This window comes from Rhineura floridana, chromosome 18, assembly GCF_030035675.1.
Source record: "Rhineura floridana isolate rRhiFlo1 chromosome 18, rRhiFlo1.hap2, whole genome shotgun sequence".
NCBI classification, from domain to species: domain Eukaryota; kingdom Metazoa; phylum Chordata; class Lepidosauria; order Squamata; family Rhineuridae; genus Rhineura; species Rhineura floridana.
The window spans coordinates 27,306,631-27,324,060 of NC_084497.1; the positions used below are offsets into that span (position 1 = coordinate 27,306,631).

At 48.1% G+C, this 17,430-nt stretch overlaps 1 protein-coding gene across 16 annotated transcripts in view; it reads left to right on the forward strand.

Annotated features, from left to right (window-relative positions):
• The window catches only part of LOC133372935 (histone-lysine N-methyltransferase PRDM16-like), a 545,545-nt gene that overhangs the window by 487,923 nt on the left and 40,192 nt on the right, over positions 1-17,430 (forward strand). For 14 of the 16 annotated variants that reach the window (XM_061602158.1, XM_061602152.1, XM_061602153.1 and 11 more), the window contains one exon: positions 1,176-1,409. In XM_061602158.1, the coding sequence (XP_061458142.1) occupies positions 1,176-1,409 (234 nt within the window). Of the gene's footprint in view, positions 1-1,175; positions 1,410-5,755; positions 5,931-9,330; positions 10,816-17,430 lie in introns of those variants that run through there. The other 2 variants (XM_061602161.1, XM_061602162.1) reach the window with 2 other exon arrangements.

Genomic DNA, 17,430 nt, shown 5'->3' on the forward strand with positions numbered 1-17,430 from the left:
CCAGGATACCTTGTGCCTGGGACGCTGTCATGAGGGTGCTCATTTGTGGTCCATAAACAAGTCACCCTGGGAAATTTACTTTTCCCTTGATCCCCAGTCCTTGGGAACTGCTGTTTCAGTGCCCAAAGTGCCCCCCTCTAAACGTTGGGTATAGAGAAGAGAGGAGCAAGGGCAGGAATTAGGAACCTGAGGATGGCCTGTAGGGGCATATGGACCCTCTGGCCCCATCTGCCCTATACATTTAAAGTATCATCATACCACTTTAAACAGTCATGGATTCCCCCAAAGAAACCTGGGAATTGTGGTGTGTGAAGAGTGCTGAGAGTTGTTAGGAGACCTCCCCTTTCCCCTAGCAGAGCTACAATTCCGACAGTTCCTTGGGAAGTTGGGATGGAATTATCTGTCCTATTGGAAAAAGGGCGGGGTAGAAATAAAGTTTATTATTAAGTTTGTTATTATTATTTTTTGGGTCTCTCTGTTTCTCTTTTTTTCTAATCTTAAATCCAGTTCTTCACATTTCTGCAGCAATCTGCAAACTTTTTTTAAAAAAAATCCTCATGAAAATTCTTCAGCATTTTAGTGCGAATTTCTCCTAATAAATAAATTTTTGTATGCGGTTTTGACCGACGTACCCTTGTTTTGCAAGCAAGTTATCCTAATATAATGTCTTTTTGTATGTTATCTTCAGGAATGTATACCTTTTTCTACACATTTCCCCTTAATATATGCATTTTTATAAGCACCATTGGCTGGAGAACCACCTCGCAAAATACGGATTAGTGCAAATTCCAAAGGATGGCTTCTGTTTGGGGTCTCATATTATTTCTGAAAGTGCAAATTTGATACTGAACGGAATCTAATTTCTCGCCCATCTCTGTTGGGTAGAGAGATTGATTGTTAAACCACTCTGAGAATTCTAACTTAAGCCCCTTAATTTTAATGGGTTTACTCTGAGTAGGACTTAGGTGGCTACAACCCATACTGTCAGGATCCAACTTAAAGAAGCACCTGGCAGGTAGACATGAAAGTTAGCAAGCCTTCTCTGGCACGTTGCCGTCGCCCCATGGCAGGAAAGAACATTCACGGAGGTGGATGTGTAGCCATTGAGAGAAAAATAGTCTTTGCTCTCCATTTGCACTCCCATCCATAAACCCTGTTGCGGTCGCACCCTGCAGGCCTGAAATCCAGAATGCTGATGGCAAACCCCAATGCCACAGTCTTGCAAACGACAAAACGGAAGACGCAGACGAGGAGGAAGAGGAACTGGAAGAGGAAGATGATGACAGCCTGACGGGGAAGTCGCAGGACGAGATGGCGTCACCAACCACAGAGCCGCAAGGAGGAGGATATGAGGAGGAGGAAGAGGAGGAGGCCACATCCCTTACCATGAGTTTTGATCGCACCCGAAGGTGGGTGGGACAGGACTTTCAGTGTGGGGGTGGGTAGGGGGGTGAGAGAGAAACGCCTGCTTTTCCTGCACCTCATTGGCAAGTCACAGGGTGGCCATGAATCATCCATTTGGTGTGGCTCCAACATGAACTCTAGAGGTGGGTCATTGCCTCCCTAATGAACAGAGTTCAACTCAGCTCTCAACGTTGGCCTTCAGCTGTGGCTACAAGCTATGCCCACATCCCACGCCAGCTTCAGCAGGCTGCAAAGAGCCCTTGGGGGTCTCCACATTTTTTCAGTTTGTCCAAGGCATCCGGGGATCATGGGAAATGCAGTTCCAATGGGTCCCCGGGTGCCTTGGATGTACCCCACATGGGCAGTGATTCCTAAGGTTCCCTCCATACTGCACCCCTCACAACATGGATGGGAGCATGCAGCCTTACCCCCACCCCTGGAAAATAATGTGTAGGATGGATGGTCCCATCCAGCTCAAGAGAAGTGCATGGTGCAGGAAGACTTGAAAGCCTCACTTCACTCTTGAATGGATCGTAGTGTGTAAAACCCTCTATACTTGTTGTATCTCCCCTGCCCTCCTCACTGTCATTGCTCCTCGCCATGGCATCACCCAAAGGGGGAGGGCACTCTGGGGCCCACTAAGGCCTTTTGGACCCCTTTGTCTCCATTCTAGAGTAGTCCATGGCTTTCGTTCTGGGATGACAAAAAATCAGACTTTCAAATCTAGTGGGAGATGTGGATGCAGTCTGGGTCTCTCCAATCTCTACTGAGGACCCATGGTGTGATATAAAGGAGTTCTGGGGAGCCATGCAGATATAGTACCAAGTGCAAGCTAGTGAAGGAAGCTATGCTCCAGTTTGTCTCAAGGGCTGCTGGAACGCATATCTAATCTGCAGTGGGTATGTTGCCAATGATGGCCTTCCCAAAGTGAGCTCTCCAGACGTCCACAGGAAAGTTTTGAAGTATTAATCCAACAGGGCATCCCCATCATGTGCTCAGTCTCTGTGCAACAACTTTGCATTCCTAGCACCTGCTGGTGGGTTCACATAGACTAACAGCTAAGACCATATTCAATCAATCCCTCTAACAGCAAACTCAGGAATGTATGTGCCGATCAGTTTTGCCACAAAATGGGGCCACCCAAAGATGAGCTGGATAAATATCCCCTTATACGAAGGTGTATATATATATACGTTGACCTGTGAGCTTCCAAAACTATTGGTGGCAGTTGAGACTTATTGGTGGCAGTTGAGCATATATATACAGGGGTTAAAGCAGATTTATTTATTTATTTATTTATTTATTAAATTTATATACCGCCCGACTAGCGATAGCTCTCTGGGCGGTGAACATAAAATAGTATAAAAATACAATGAATAACAAAATAATATTAAAATACAATCAACAATACAATAAACATTTTTAAAATTAGATCAATGTAACTTAAAATGCTTCAGAGAATAGGAAGGTTTTGACCTGGCGCCGGAAGGAAAGCAGAGTCGGCGCCAGGCGTACTTCCTCAGGGAGACTGTTCCATAGTTCGGGGGCCACCACTGAGAAGGCCCTAGATCTTGTCATCACCCTCCGGGCCTCCCTGTGAGTTGGAACCCGGAGGAGGGCCTTCGTAGCAGAACGTAGTGCACGGGCTGGTTCATATCGGAAGAGGCGTTCCGCAAGGTATCGTGGTCCCGCACCGTATAAGGCTTTATAGGTTAATACCAACACTTTGAATCTAGCCCGGAAACATATTGGCAACCAGTGCAAGCTGGCCAGAACAGGTGTTATATGCTCGGACCGCTTGGTCCTTGTCAGCAATCTGGCCGCCGCATTTTGCACTAGTTGTAGCTTCCGAACTGTCTTCAAAGGTAGCCCTACGTAAAGCGCATTACAGTAATCCAAACGTGAGGTTACCAGAGCATGTACCACTGATGTAAGGTCCTCTTTACTCAAATAGGGACGTAGCTGGGCTACCAACCGAAGTTGGTAAAACGCATTCCTAACCACCGAGGCTACTTGAGCCTCAAGTGAGAGGGAAGAGTCTAAAAAGACTCCCAGACTACGAACCCGGTCCTTTAGGGGGAGTGTAACCCCGTCCAGGACAGGGTATATATCCACCATCCGATCAGAGAACCCGTCCACCAACAGCATCTCAGTCTTGTCTGGATTGAGCTTCAGTTTGTTAACTCTCATCCAGTCCATTGTCGAGGCCAGGCAACGGTTCAGCAAATCGACAGCCTCACCTGAAGAAGATGAAAAGGAGAAGTAGAGCTGCGTGTCATCAGCATACTGATGACAACGCACTCCAAAACTCCTGATGACCTCTCCCAACGGCTTCATGTAGATATTAAAAAGCAGGGGGGACAAAACTGACCCCTGCGGGACCCCATATTGGAGAGCCCGCGGTGTCGAGCAATGTTCCCCAAGCACTACCTTCTGGAGACGACCCGCCAAGTAGGAGCGGAACCACTGCCAAGCAGTACCTCCAACTCCCAACTCTGCGAGCCTCTCCAGAAGGATACCATGGTCGATGGTATCAAAAGCCGCTGAGAGATCAAGGAGAATCAACAGAGTTACACTCCCTCTGTCTCTTTCCCGACATAGGTCATCGTACAGGGCGACCAAGGCTGTCTCAGTGCCAAAACCGGGCCTAAAACCCGATTGAAATGGATCTAGATAATCAGTTTCATCCAATAGCGCCTGGAGCTGGCCAGCAACCACCCGTTCCAAGACCTTGCCCAGGAATGGAACATTCGCCACTGGCCTGTAGCTGTTAAAATTGTCTGGGTCCAAGGAAGGCTTTTTCAGGAGTGGTCTCACCACTGCCTCTTTCAGACAGCCCGGGACCACTCCCTCTCGTAAAGAGGCATTTATTATAACCCCAGACTAGGAAAGCAGATTATAGCCATAGTTGGACGTTCAGCGCTCATGGGATTATAACCGCATAAGAGGAAGGATGGGGCTGTGCTCATTGGCTACGTCCCCTCCATCACCTCCCTGTCCCCTCGGTCCCAGCGCCCTCCATGTGTTGTAGGAGAGGGTACGGCGCAGGGAGCCTGCCGTATGGACAATCGGCTCTTCGCTGATTTAGGAACTATGGACAATCAGGGTTCTAAAATACACAGGGAGCCTTCAGATGGGCAGCGTTTTCTCTGCTTTGGACACAGGGAGGGTGGTGAGGCCAGGTGATGGTGGTGCAATGGATAGGGCAGAGAGGGCGGGATCAGCACACATCGCCCCACTCTCCGCATCACACGACTCCAATTGTGTGGGTATTGAACATCCCAATAGGGCCCGTGGGAACCTAATCAATGAAGTTGACGGTTGAGATCGCCTTAGAATGTTAACATATCCATGGCGGGGAAGAAAATGGGGGACGGTGGGAGAGAAATAATTGCTCAGACCCCTAACAGCTCACAGCAGGAGTGGGGGAACCTCGAGCCCAGGGGGGCCCAACTGCGACCCTCCAGGCCTCTGTATATCCAGTTCTCCCTGGGTCACACCCCTTTTCCCCAGGCAGTGGAGGCTGGCCCATTGTGGCTCCTGGGGCACCACCCCACCAACCTCTGTCTGCCCACACCTGCTTGCCTTCTTTCTGATAACCAGTCCAGGGAGTGGCCTCTCGTGGAATTCAGCAGGGAGGAGGTTGGGGACAAAACTGGGAGGAGTTTGCTCTGCCTGTCATTGGCTCTGGTGCCACCTACTCTTGGGCTCCCTGCCTTCTGCCTCACCAGTCCCAAAGGGCACCAGCCTCCACGGGCACACCCCTCTCCATCCTTTATCCAGAGGCATTATCAGAGCTCAAGGACACATTCAGGCCAGGCAGAAACACTCAGGGGTGGTGTGGAAAGCACAACGCTGGACGAGTGTTGCCTGGGGAGAGCTCCAAGGGTCAGACAGAGTATCCCGGGCAGTTGTGATTGGCCTCCAGACCTAAGGTTCCCCTCTCCTGTGAGTCCTTGCCTTGGTTTCACACTGCCGTGATTGCCCCTAACCCTTTGAGACACTCTCCAGGGAGATCTCACCAGTCAGGCGATCCCTGAGCCGGGAACCTTAAAAAATGGGAAAGTGCCACAAGTCCATGTTAACATGCACGATGCAAGCTCATGCAATCATGCATCTGCTGTGTTTGTCCCTTACTGTTTTTTGCAAACCCCTTGTCTGTCTGTCCACATGCTTCTCTGTGTGTGTCACTCTGCCTTTCCTGTGTGTCCCGCATGCAGCTTCCGGGCACACCCGTGGTCTGTGCATGTCTGCCTGCCCAAGTTCAGTGACTCTCACCTTGGCCGGATTATGAACAGTCAGATGCGCTAACAGGTCAACCCCTCCCCTCCCCTCCTGGTCATTGGTACAGGTGTGTTGAGGAGGACGAAGCCGGCCTGTTAGATTTGGAGCAGTTGCCGCAATTTGGGAAGGGGCTGGATCTACGCAAGGCATCCGAGGAAGCTTTTGAAGTTAAAGATGTGTATAATTCCACCTTAGACTCTGAGGCAATAAAACATACTCTGTACAGGCAGGCTAAAAATCAGGTAGGTGTGCGTTGGGACTTTTCTGCAGTTCTCCCTCTAGTGGTAACAACGGGGGATAGCCCAATTTTTTTTCCCATCCACGTTGAGTTTGATTTCTTCAGAATGATGGCCAATGTGGGGTATTTGCGGCTAAGCTGCGCTGGCCACAGCCAAGCATTGGAGGGGAGTGTTTTCATCGAGGTTGATTGACTGGGCTCCCTGCCACTCAAAACTCAGAAGATATGATGGAAAAGAGGCAATGGTCATATCTGCATGACAAACTTATATTGGGGTTTTGTAGGCCAAGCAAGTTTTTAGCTGACTGTTTAATTTGAGGAGGCTCTGAGGAGAGCGAAAAGAAAAAGGCGGTTAACAAGGGCATGCGCTGCTAGAAATTACTGAGAATATTTGGGAGGAGGATTTCTCACTTTATGTACAGATGGGACAGTAAAAAATAGGAGAATATTGTTGTTTTTAAGCTTCTAAAGAAATAGTAACAAACATTTGCTGTCCGCAATCAGCAGCTAGCAAACTTCTCAGCAGCTACCAAGCTTCCTTCTGGCCATAAAGCTGTCCCTGCACCAGATTGTCATGAAATCACACGCACCCGAAAGGAAGTCCGAAGGCTGTGAAGCAGGGATGGCCACGGTGGTGCCCTCCGGATGTTGTTGGACTCCAGCTTCCATCACCCCTGCCGATCACGATGATGGGAGTTGCATCCCAAAAGCATTCAGAGAGCACAACGTTGGCTGTCCCTGCTGTAGAGCAGAGGTAGGGAACCTATGACCTTCCAGAGGTTGCTGGAATCAACATCCCATGATCCCTCAGCATTGGCCATCGTGGCTGGGCTGATGGGAGCTAGTCCAGCAACATCTGAAGGGCCACAGATTCCCCTGGACCAAGAGGCTCGCTGGCCACCGGATCGTGGCTTCTTTTTAACCGTAAAAGGGGGAAAAGTTACTCGTAACTACCTTGTCTGTAAGTAAGGTAAGCTCACCCCCGACCCTCGAAAAATCTCTTAGAAATGTTCCCTCCCACCAAGAGACGAGCAGAAATTCTCTTGTTGTTTTCATGGCGATGAGGATGGTCCTGCAGAAATGGAGGCGCCCATTCAGCCCAGCACTTTGTTAAACTATCATGGCTCCCCCCATCCCCATCAAAACAGAATCTTGGATAGGAGCATAGTTGGAGTGGCCTTAAGGGCCTCAGCTCCAGATCTTTCTGTTGGCCCTCAAATCATCTGCCCCTTCCCATCTTTTTTTAAACTTAAAAACGAATTACTTTGCAAAGCACAACACGGATGAGTCCCCAGCCACCCACCGTCTTTATTTGCTCAGAGACCCCACGTCTGCCTCTACCTGTGTGCACATTTGTGTAGCAGGCTTGTGCCCCAATGGTTGCATCCAGCTACGTTCTACACAGAGTAGACCCATTGAAATTAATAAGTCTAAGTTAGTCATGTCCATTAATTTCAGTGGGTTGTACCCACTAAGCCCTAATTAACTTCACTGGGTCTACTCTGAGTAGGACTAATATTGGAGGCCACACAATGGGTCTACTCTGAGGATGCTTAATATTGCAGACATTACTGAACCTTTCAAGAACCTAGCAACATCCCCAATCCCGGGGGAGTTTGAGGTCACCGAGAAGTCTCTGTCAGAGCTTCCACTAGCCTCTTTCCAGAGAGTTGCAATTATTAAGGTTTTCCTGGAAATATAGAATCATGTGTAAACCAGTTTAAGTCAGTACAATAGACCCACCCTGGCAGTAGCTACAGGGCGCCCCTACTTTTGCCTTCTGTGGGAACTTGATTGTCTACCTCTTTTCCATTGAGACAGGGAGATCTCATTTCCGGTTTCCATGCATGTCTCTTGTCTTTGTCTTCTTTTTTTAATACTAATATACTGAAAACCGACTAATAATTTATAGACTTTGTGTTATCTGTTGCTTTCCCCCCGCAATTTTCAAACTTTTTTAAAAGGAAGAGTTGTTGTCTTGGTACAGTGGTGTATACACAAACATTGCTGCAGAGCAGTGATTTTGTAAATAAAGCTACGAAGAGGGGAGACCACTATATTTTATTTTCCAAACTTAGGCTGCAATCCAGTGCATGTCTACTCAGAAGCAAGCTCCATTGTGTTCTATGGGACTTACTCCCAGGTAAGTGTGTATTGGATTGCAGCCTTAACCATTTTTGTTATTCACTCGGAAGCCCTGTCTTTTCTGGTGAGGCACCTTCCTTCCATTTCCCTGGATTCCATGGTCAACATGTGTTATTGGATGTTGGAAGGATGGGGAATAGTGGATATTGTTTTTCCTTACTAGTACTAGGGCAGATCAGTGTCCTACCAAACACCATCCCCAGTTTTCATCAGCAGCCCGATCCAAAAGCCTTAGTAGGTTTTACATGGTAGTAAAATAATATACTACCTTCCTTGTCATTAGCTCTCCATCTGGTGGGAATATGGTTGAAAATGGCTTTCCCTGGCCAAAAACCTCATTTCCCCTAGAGTCCAGAGCAGGAGCCTCCTAAAAACTGATCCACTTCAGGCAGTGGTGCTCTCGGGATGGACCCTTAGGAGAGAAATGAGCAGGGTGGGGCCCCAAACGCTGCAGGGCTGGCTTACCACGTGTGGAAGGAAGCAATGATTAGGGACAGAGGAGAAATTGGATTCAGTTCGCATTTCAAGGTGAACCTGCATAATTCACATTTTCCAAAACTATGCAAGGACGGAAACACAGCCATCCTTTGAAATTCGTACTCCTTCGAATTTTGCAGTGCAATTCTCCAGCCACGTAACGGGCGCAGAAATGCATATGCTGGAGCAAAGTGTGCATGAAAATGCATCTATTAGTGGAAACAGCATCCGAAAATGCTGTATGTCAGGGGAAATTGCTTGCAAAAAAAATGTGCATACGAAGGAGAAATTCATACTAATGAGTTTTCCTGATAGTTTTTTTAAAAAAATGCAAACTGATGTGGAAATGTGGAGGACGGAGCCTAAGACTGGAAGAATGAGGAATGGAGAGAAACCAAAATCGACAGATTTGCCCATCCCTGGTGAAGGCATTGTTCTCTAAAGCAGGGGTGGCTAACCTTTTTGAGCTTGGGGGCCATGTCACCGCTTTCCAACTTCACCAGGGGGTGCGTGCTGAAATATGGGCAGAGCCATCCCACAGCTGTCATGCACACACCACTGGCACATCCTACGCACACCAGAGCAGGCAGGATGCAGACCTAGGCAATGGAGACTGGTGGTTCCGATGTCAGTCCAGCACGCTAACTGCTACACCACGCTGCCTCTCTTAGAAGCCTGACGCACGCACATTTCTTTGCTGACCAGAATCTGACCAACACGTATTGATGCCCTCTTTCCCTCGCTGTGTTTTTTTTCTTCTCACCCCCACCCCACCCCCATAGGCTTATGCAATGATGTTGTCCCTTTCTGAGAACACTCCCCTCCATCCCTCTTCCCAGAACTCTCTGGATGCTTGGTTGAACCTGACAGGAGCTGCTTCTGAGCCAGGAGGCTTCAACTCCGTTGGTCATCTCTGAGAGGTCTGAGGAGGCACCTGGCCGAGATCCCAGCAAGGAGGCCGAGGTGCCCATGTGCACCCTCTCAGACCTCCTGGCTGTCGGAAGACTGAACAGGAAGCCCCCAGGGCTCACCCACCAGGAGAAGGAACCCAACAAGGACAGCTCATTCCCCGTCTTGTCGAACCTAAGAAGCCGCCGCCGGCACCTTGGCAGCCCCAGGAACCTGCCGTCTCTCTGACGCATAGCACATGCCAGGAGTGAAACTTGCTTCCTGCATTGGGGGGGGAATACCAGGTGCATTTGTCGTTCTCAAAACAAATCCTGTCCCCTCTCACGTTACGGACCGTATCGCTGAGCCAGCAAGAACCTACTTGTAAACACACACACACAAACTTGAAGTCCTCTGACCCTCGTATCCAGTTCTGCTAAGACGACAATGACTTTCTAGGCCAGGTCTATTCTGATGAAGTCACTGGAGATCCACTGAAATTAGGACTTTTGTTGACTTTCTTTTGCTTTTTTTTTTGCTTTCGTCTGCCCACCTTTTTAAAAAAAGAGTCAAATTCTATTCCCTCAAGTCCATGTTTATGTGCATTGTGTAAACCCTCCTTGGAAGGCCTCACTGTGAACAATCACCCCCAAGCGTAGTGTCCCCGCAAGCAGGTACCTTTCAAATAGCTCAAATTCATGGGGTTTTTTTTAAGACCTCTGTTTGTCACTCCAGGTTACCGCCGTCTGTTGACGCTTCTCTTAAGGGGCAGTACGCATGTGACATTCAACGAGTGTACAATCTGTGTGACCCACATGCGTGTTAGCTGTGCTGTGCACTCGTACAGTGATCCACGTGTGACATTCAACGAGTATCCAGTCTTTGTACCTGTGTACGCCACAGGTGAGCTGTCCTGATCAACAAGGGTATACCCTTCCAGACAAACACTTGTATGTACATAGAGACAGCTTGTCCCTGTGTTCAGTATAACATGTGAGCAAGCCTCCGAGTGACTGAGATTGTTATTAGAACGTTTTTTGTATGGTCTCTGCTATACCACCCCATCCACCTCGGGTTGCACTTATGATGGAAAAGAGTCTGTATGTTTGAGATGGGCAAAATAGCTGACATTTCTCTCTCCTATTGCAGGACCTGGAGACAGAATGACTCCCCAATAGCTTAAAGCACTAAAGATTCTGGTGTGTGTGTGTGTGTGTTGTGTGTGTGTAGAATAAAACCAGCTTCTCCTTCTCTCTGACCCAAGAAATGCCACAAGTCTTATTGAAATTCCCATTTTGCTTCTCTTGAAATTCCTTAGTTTGGTCCTGCCGGAATAAGCATTGGCAAATCTGCCCCCAAAATTCCTCTTTCCGTGGCGTTGTGATGGCAGCTGTAGCACAGGAGTGTATCCTCATGGGTTGGAGCTGCTTCGTGGGTGCAGGTCTTGGGATCTAAAGTGGAATTTGTGGGTGTCAGTCAGAACAGCTTGCTAGAATCCACAATTTTATTTTACTTTTCCATGGATGGTTCTGGTGACCTCCTCTTGCGGAATGCTTCCCACCAAGCAGATACCAAACCACGACACTGCACAGGTCAGGCATGAAGCCACCAGTCGGTTGCCAGGTCAGCTCACACCCAGTATGCCACACTTCCCCAACATGGTGCCCTCCAAAAGTTTGTGATTCCAACTCCCTTCAGCTCCAGCCAGCCCGTCTGATGACAGTTGTAGTAGAAAATGTCTGGCGGGCACCAGATTGGCAAATTCAGCACTGCAATACAGGACAGAAGGCAGGGAGCCAAAAGGAAGCATGAGGAGCCTCATTCCTCTCACACCATCTTCAATCCAACGGGCAGTCTTTCCCACTGGATTCCAGGACTGACATTTGGACTGATTTCTAAAGCAAGGACAATATTATGCAAGTAATATCACGAGGGGGCTTGAAGGTGTTTTTTTTTTTATTTAATGTTTTTATTTTGGTTTGCAGGTTTTCAGTGCTGATTTTTTTTCCCCAGAGCCAGTGTTTTCAAATCATCTCCAGATCAAGTTCCACGACACAGAAATAATGCTGGGTTCTTAACGCCGAATATCGTTGTGAGTCCAGCCTTCATTTTGCTTTTCAACAAAAGACTGATTATTAGAGTGATTCTGTGCTATTCTTGGGTAATAATAATAATAATAATAATAATAAATTTTATTTCTAGGCCGCCTATCCGGCCACACAAGCGGCCACTCTAGGCGGCGTACAAGATAAAGTAAAATACAACATACAAACTACATAAAAACCCAAGAACTGCCATATAAAACGAAACTGAACCCACCCATAGCTAAAACCAATGGCACCCAAAAGAAAAAAAAAGGGGGGGGGAAAGCAGCAAAACAAAAGACAAAAACCCAGGCCACCTCAGCCAGCCGGCTTATGCATCCCTCCAAAGAGGGACAGGTGATGGAAATTAGTCACAGCTGGCTGGGTACCTGGGACCTGGTCCTGCAGGAGGCACGTCTGCCAGGCAGCAGTCCCACTGGGAAGGGTGGTGGAGGTGGTGTTCCAACAGCAGCAGCAACAGCAGGCTCTCCTTCCCTGGGTGGCGATGTTCTCCTTCTTCCTGCAGGCACTGGGTCTCCCAGGCCACCTCAGCCAGCCGGCTTATGCATCCCTCCAAAGAGGGACAGGTGATGGAAATTAGTCACAGCTGGCTGGGTACCTGGGACCTGGTCCTGCAGGAGGCACGTCTGCCAGGCAGCAGTCCCACTGGGAAAGGTGGTGGAGGTGGTGGAGGTGGTGTTCCAACAGCAGCAGCAACAGCAGGCTCTCCTTCCCTGGGTGGCGATGTTCTCCTTCTTCCTGCAGGCACTGGGTCTCCCAGGCCACCTCAGCCAGCCGGCTTATGTATCCCTCCAAAGAGGGACAGGTGATGGAAATTAGTCACAGCTGGCTGGGTGCCTGGGACCTGGTCCTGCAGGAGGCACGTCTGCCAGGCAGCAGTCCCACTGGGAAGGGTGGTGGAGGTGGTGTTCCAACAGCAGCAGCAACAGCAGGCTCTCCTTCCCTGGGTGGCGATGTTCTCCTTCTTCCTGCAGGCACTGGGTCTCCCAGGCCACCTCAGCCAGCCGGCTTATGTATCCCTCCAAAGAAGGACAGGTGATGGAAATTAGTCACAGCTGGCTGGGTACCTGGGACCTGGGTAAGAGGGGATAGAGGTGATTATTATCAGGAGCCCACGTCTTCCAGTAACTGCTTCCAAGGCATGAACTAGACCAAAGGTTCCCAAACTGTGGTCCGTGGTGTGAGCTTCATTCAGGTGCTCTGTAGCATCTCCCCATTCAATATCCATATTGATTTTAATTGGATTTGTATGGCTCCTTTTCTTTCTTATATTGTATTTTATTAGCAACGCAAGATGAGCCGGCTGGATCAGGCCAGTGGCCCATCTAGTCCAGCATCCTGTTCTCACAGTAGCCAACCAGGTGCCCCAATGGGAAGCCCACGAGCAGGATCTGAGCGCAAGAGCATTCTTCCCCTCCTGCGGCTTCCGAGTTCTGCTTCTGAGTTTCCCCACAGGCCTCTGGCCGGCTGTCATTAGAACCAAGGGGCTGAAGTAGAGGGCCGCACCTTGGCCTGATTCGGAAAGGGGTCTGCCATTGCAATAAGGGAGGACTGGTCCGTATGGCCTTATCTGCATTCGGGGGCTGTTGTGCGCAAAGGAGGCTCCCACTGCAAACGCAGGAAAGTCAGTGCATCGGGCAAATCTTGGGACAGCCTGTGGGAGGTATTACAACATAAGAGCCCTGCTAGGTCAGGCCAAAGGAGGCCCATCCCGTCCAGCACCCTGTTCTCACAGTGGCCAGCCAGACGCTCCGAAGGGAAGCCCACAAGCAGGACCTGGGGGCAAGAGCGCTCTCGCCACTCATGGCCCGCAGCAACAGGCATCCAGAGGGATCCTGTTTCTGACACTGGAGACAGAGTACAGCTAGTAGCCACAGATAGCCTTATCCCCCATGAGATTTTAACCCCCTTTTAAAGCCATCCAAGTTGGTGGTCCTCACTGCCTCTCGTGGGAGCCATTTCCACAGTTTAACTCTGTGCCGTATTATCGCGCTGTCAGTTGCATCCTACGGAATGCAAAGTGTAATGCAATAAAATGCAATATAAGAAAGAAAAGAAGCAATCAAAATGCAATGTGAATCCACACAGCATCTAGCGCATCGCAACACATTTGCTACGATGCAGGCAGAAAAAAAATCATTTAAGTGGTCCGCCAAGACCCTCGGCCATTTTCACGTGGCTTATGGAGAAAAGCATTTGGGAACCGCTGAATTGGGTGATATGGCAGAGGTGGCTGACACGGTGCCGGCAGGCATACATGTGCCCATTGAGGGCCTTCTTGGTGCCCACAGGGTCTCCTCCCACTGCTGGAGTTCAGCTTGGAAAAAGTATTCTGTTGTAGCCAATAAAATAGGTTGCAGAGTGTGCTGGCGCGAGAGGTATGTGGCGCCCGTGATGGTTATCTCTGGTTTGCCAATGGGCTCGAAAGGTTGATGACACCAGCATTATGGCAGGCAGGGTGTGCGTGTACTGGAGGAAACATCAAGGCTCGCATTCTCCCCAGTAATGTCTAATGAGGGATGTGGAAATGTGACACAACTTAACCGCATCCTCCACTTCACTGGCTCCTGTGGAAACTGGGACTCTTGACACATCCTAAATTTTGTTTTGCAAAGGGTGGGGGATCAGACAGCCAGGGCTACTGTTTTCAAACAGAGGCACACGCCCTAGATTCTGCCTTAAGAATTAGCCTCCTTCTCCTATAACAGCATATTGCAGCCTCTCTGTTTTCCCCTCTATCTCTTTGCACAACAGCTTTCCTTATATACTGCCTGTGGACTGACACTGTCAAAAGGAGTTTCTCGTGATTGCCTGAAAGCAGACTTAGATCCGCTTTGCTATCCCAGCTTCCCCTCAAAAAGCTCTTGGGAATTTTAGTTTGGCCAAAGCGCTACTCTGTTAGAAAGTCGCTAGCTCTCCTGAAAGAGCGGCATTTCCCAGGGCTCTCTGGGAGGAAGGAAAGACAGCTAAATCGGTTAGCACAGCCATCCTTCAAAATTTGCACTTATCCAAATTTTGCGATGCAGTTCACAAACCGAGCAATTACTAAAATGCATATATTAGTGGAAAGTGTGCTCAAAAGGAATATATGGCTGAAAACAACATACAAAAATGTGTTATATTATCCATTATATTAGCAGAAATTGCTTGCAAAAGATGTATATGTTAGTCCAAACTGCATACCAAAAGTTATGTATTGGGGAAAAATTGCACTAAAACGCTGAAGAATTTTCATGAGGATTTTTTTTAAAAAAAATTCCAAATTGTTGCAGAAATGTGGAGAATGGAATGTAAGATTAGAAAAATGAGGAACTGAGAGGACTGAAATTGGCAAATCATTCTACCCCTAAACACACACACACACACAAACACACAGTTTAGACATCTTCATGACCACCAAAAAAATCTCAGCTGGAGTCTAGGTAATACTCCTCTGTCTAATTCCAAGGTTTATTCAGACAGTGCTATTTCTGAGGATTCAAACCATGATTTCCACCCTTCTGCTAAGCCTAGATGTGTCGAGGTGTTTCATTGCACATAACCAAGCTACCTTATACCAGATTTGGCCTTCTTGCCTGATATTGCCTACACTTCACGGGCAGAACCTCTCCAGGGTGTCAAGCAGAGGGTCTTTACCATTTACCTGCTACCTGAGAGCTTTTTTTAAAAAAAAAATGAGATGCCAGGAATTGTACCCAGGACCTTCTGTGTGATATCTCCCATGTGTTCTTTTGTCAGTCGGCAAACATTCTCCTCCTGAGATCATTATGAAGGACTAAAGAAAACCACATCACTGGCACCCCATACTGGTAGAATGACTTTTTGACTTTCCTCCAAAGCCTAGGCTAATTCCAGAATCTGTGGGTCCCTCATATGAGACCAGCCAATGGAGCCCCCTTAACTGTCCGAGTGATGGCTGGAAGCTTACAAGTGAAAAGGATCCACCCTTCACTCTCTCCCTCAACGTTAATGGAGGCCCTTTGTGGTCCTGCTACCCAGTTTCCACCGTGTGGCACCTCACATCTTCTAAGAAGAGTGACAAGACAAGGCAAAATCTTTCATTTTGTGTTGATTTTCCAAGCAAAGGACTAGAATATAAAAAGAGTCCTGCTGGATCATCCTGTAGTCCAGCATCCTCTTCTCACAGTATCCAGTGGGAAGCTTAGCCATCATGGCAAATAGCCCTTGATAGCCTTCTCCTCCATGAATTTGTCCAGTCGTCTTCTAAAGCCATCCAAGTTGGTGGCTCACTCCTGTAGGAGCAAATTCCATAGTTTAACTCTGCTGTGTGGAAAAGTCCTTTCTTTTGTCTGTCCTGAATCTTCCAACATTCAGCTTCATTGGATGTCCAGGAGTTCTAGCCTTATGAGTGAGGTGCATAGTGGCTTGGTGAGCCATCTGTGAACCTCTGGCCTTCAGAGTTTGGTCCACCTGGCTGACCTCCCATGCCGGCTACGCTGCAGAAGAAATAAATAAAGGCTGGCTTATCTTTGACACTTTGGGGTCTTGTGCAAACAGGGATCTTGTTCACTGCCCCCACCCCACACAGTGCATCTCCCTGCAGGTGAGAATCACAAACGTTCTCTTCACAGAAGTCCCAGAACCATTTCTGGAGGATGCAAATAAATAGATCATGCTTTTGCCACCCTGCCGAGCTGTGTTGAGTGTAGCCAATGGAGGCTGGTCCATGAGGGCAAATGGGGTACCGCCCCATCAACCTCAGTCAGTCCTCAGCCAGCCCCTGCCTGCCTGTCTTCTTGCTTGCAACCAATCCAGGGAGTGGGAGTAGCCCGAGCTGTCACCTCCCTTCTCTGTAATCTCAGTATTGTTCTTCTAGACCTCAGCAGACAGGAGAACAGGGATGAAACTAGAATGAGTAGGCTCTGTCTGTGATTGGCTCTGGCTCTGCCTATCATTGGCTCTGGCCCTGCCTACTGTTGGGCTCCCTGCTTTCTGCACCACCAGCTCCAATGGGCACCAGTGACCACCGAATGTAGCTGTGATGTGGGATGTCTACCTTCCCCTAGGTCATATTTGGCATTCCTGTTTGTGCACGTCAGTGCCTATTTCCAGGAAGCGTGTGATGCAATGCTGTCCTGTAGACGCGGGATTTGAGTGCTAGGAGAGCACCCTTATCTGTGAATTGTTAGCCGTAAACCTGTCATGAGAAGCCACACGCTAATATCCCATTCCTTGGCACTTCTGTTTATGGTATTACTTGGGAAAAGGAAACCCCATTCATGTGGGTTGCGTACTCTCACGGGCCAATTTTCACGCACACAATTAAAATATTAAAAGATGATTGGGGGGTACTCCATGGAATGATGGGTCTTTTCCCTTTAACCTGTATATAACTTATAATTTTAAAATGAAAAGAAGAAACCACCTTTTTTCTTATTTTATTTCTTCCTTAACAGTATTTTATTATAATATAATATTATAATATGTATATATATATGGTGTTAGATATCATTATTGTGAAAGGATAATGTTAATATAAGTAACACTAATGAAGGACCAAAATGGTATGATTAAGGCTGTATGTCATATGATCAATAGCTAGGGCATAAAAGAGTGGATTTCCCCCCCAGAAAATTATGATGTCATTGTTACCACCATTATTAATGTGCCAAGTGACCCACAAGTAATAATAATGCTAATCTGACAGCCAGTTTCCCAGACAATCATATGTTATGTTCAACTCAGTGAGAACTGCAATTATAAATCTTTTTTAAAAAAAGGGTCATGCATGTAAATACCTAACAACAATCTCTGTGGCATTCCATATTAGAGTTAAGCGGCGTTCCTTTCAAAGGTGCCATATGCACCCTTGATCTGTGAGCTTCATTCAGGCGGTCCGCGGCATGTCCGCATGAAATATGCACATTG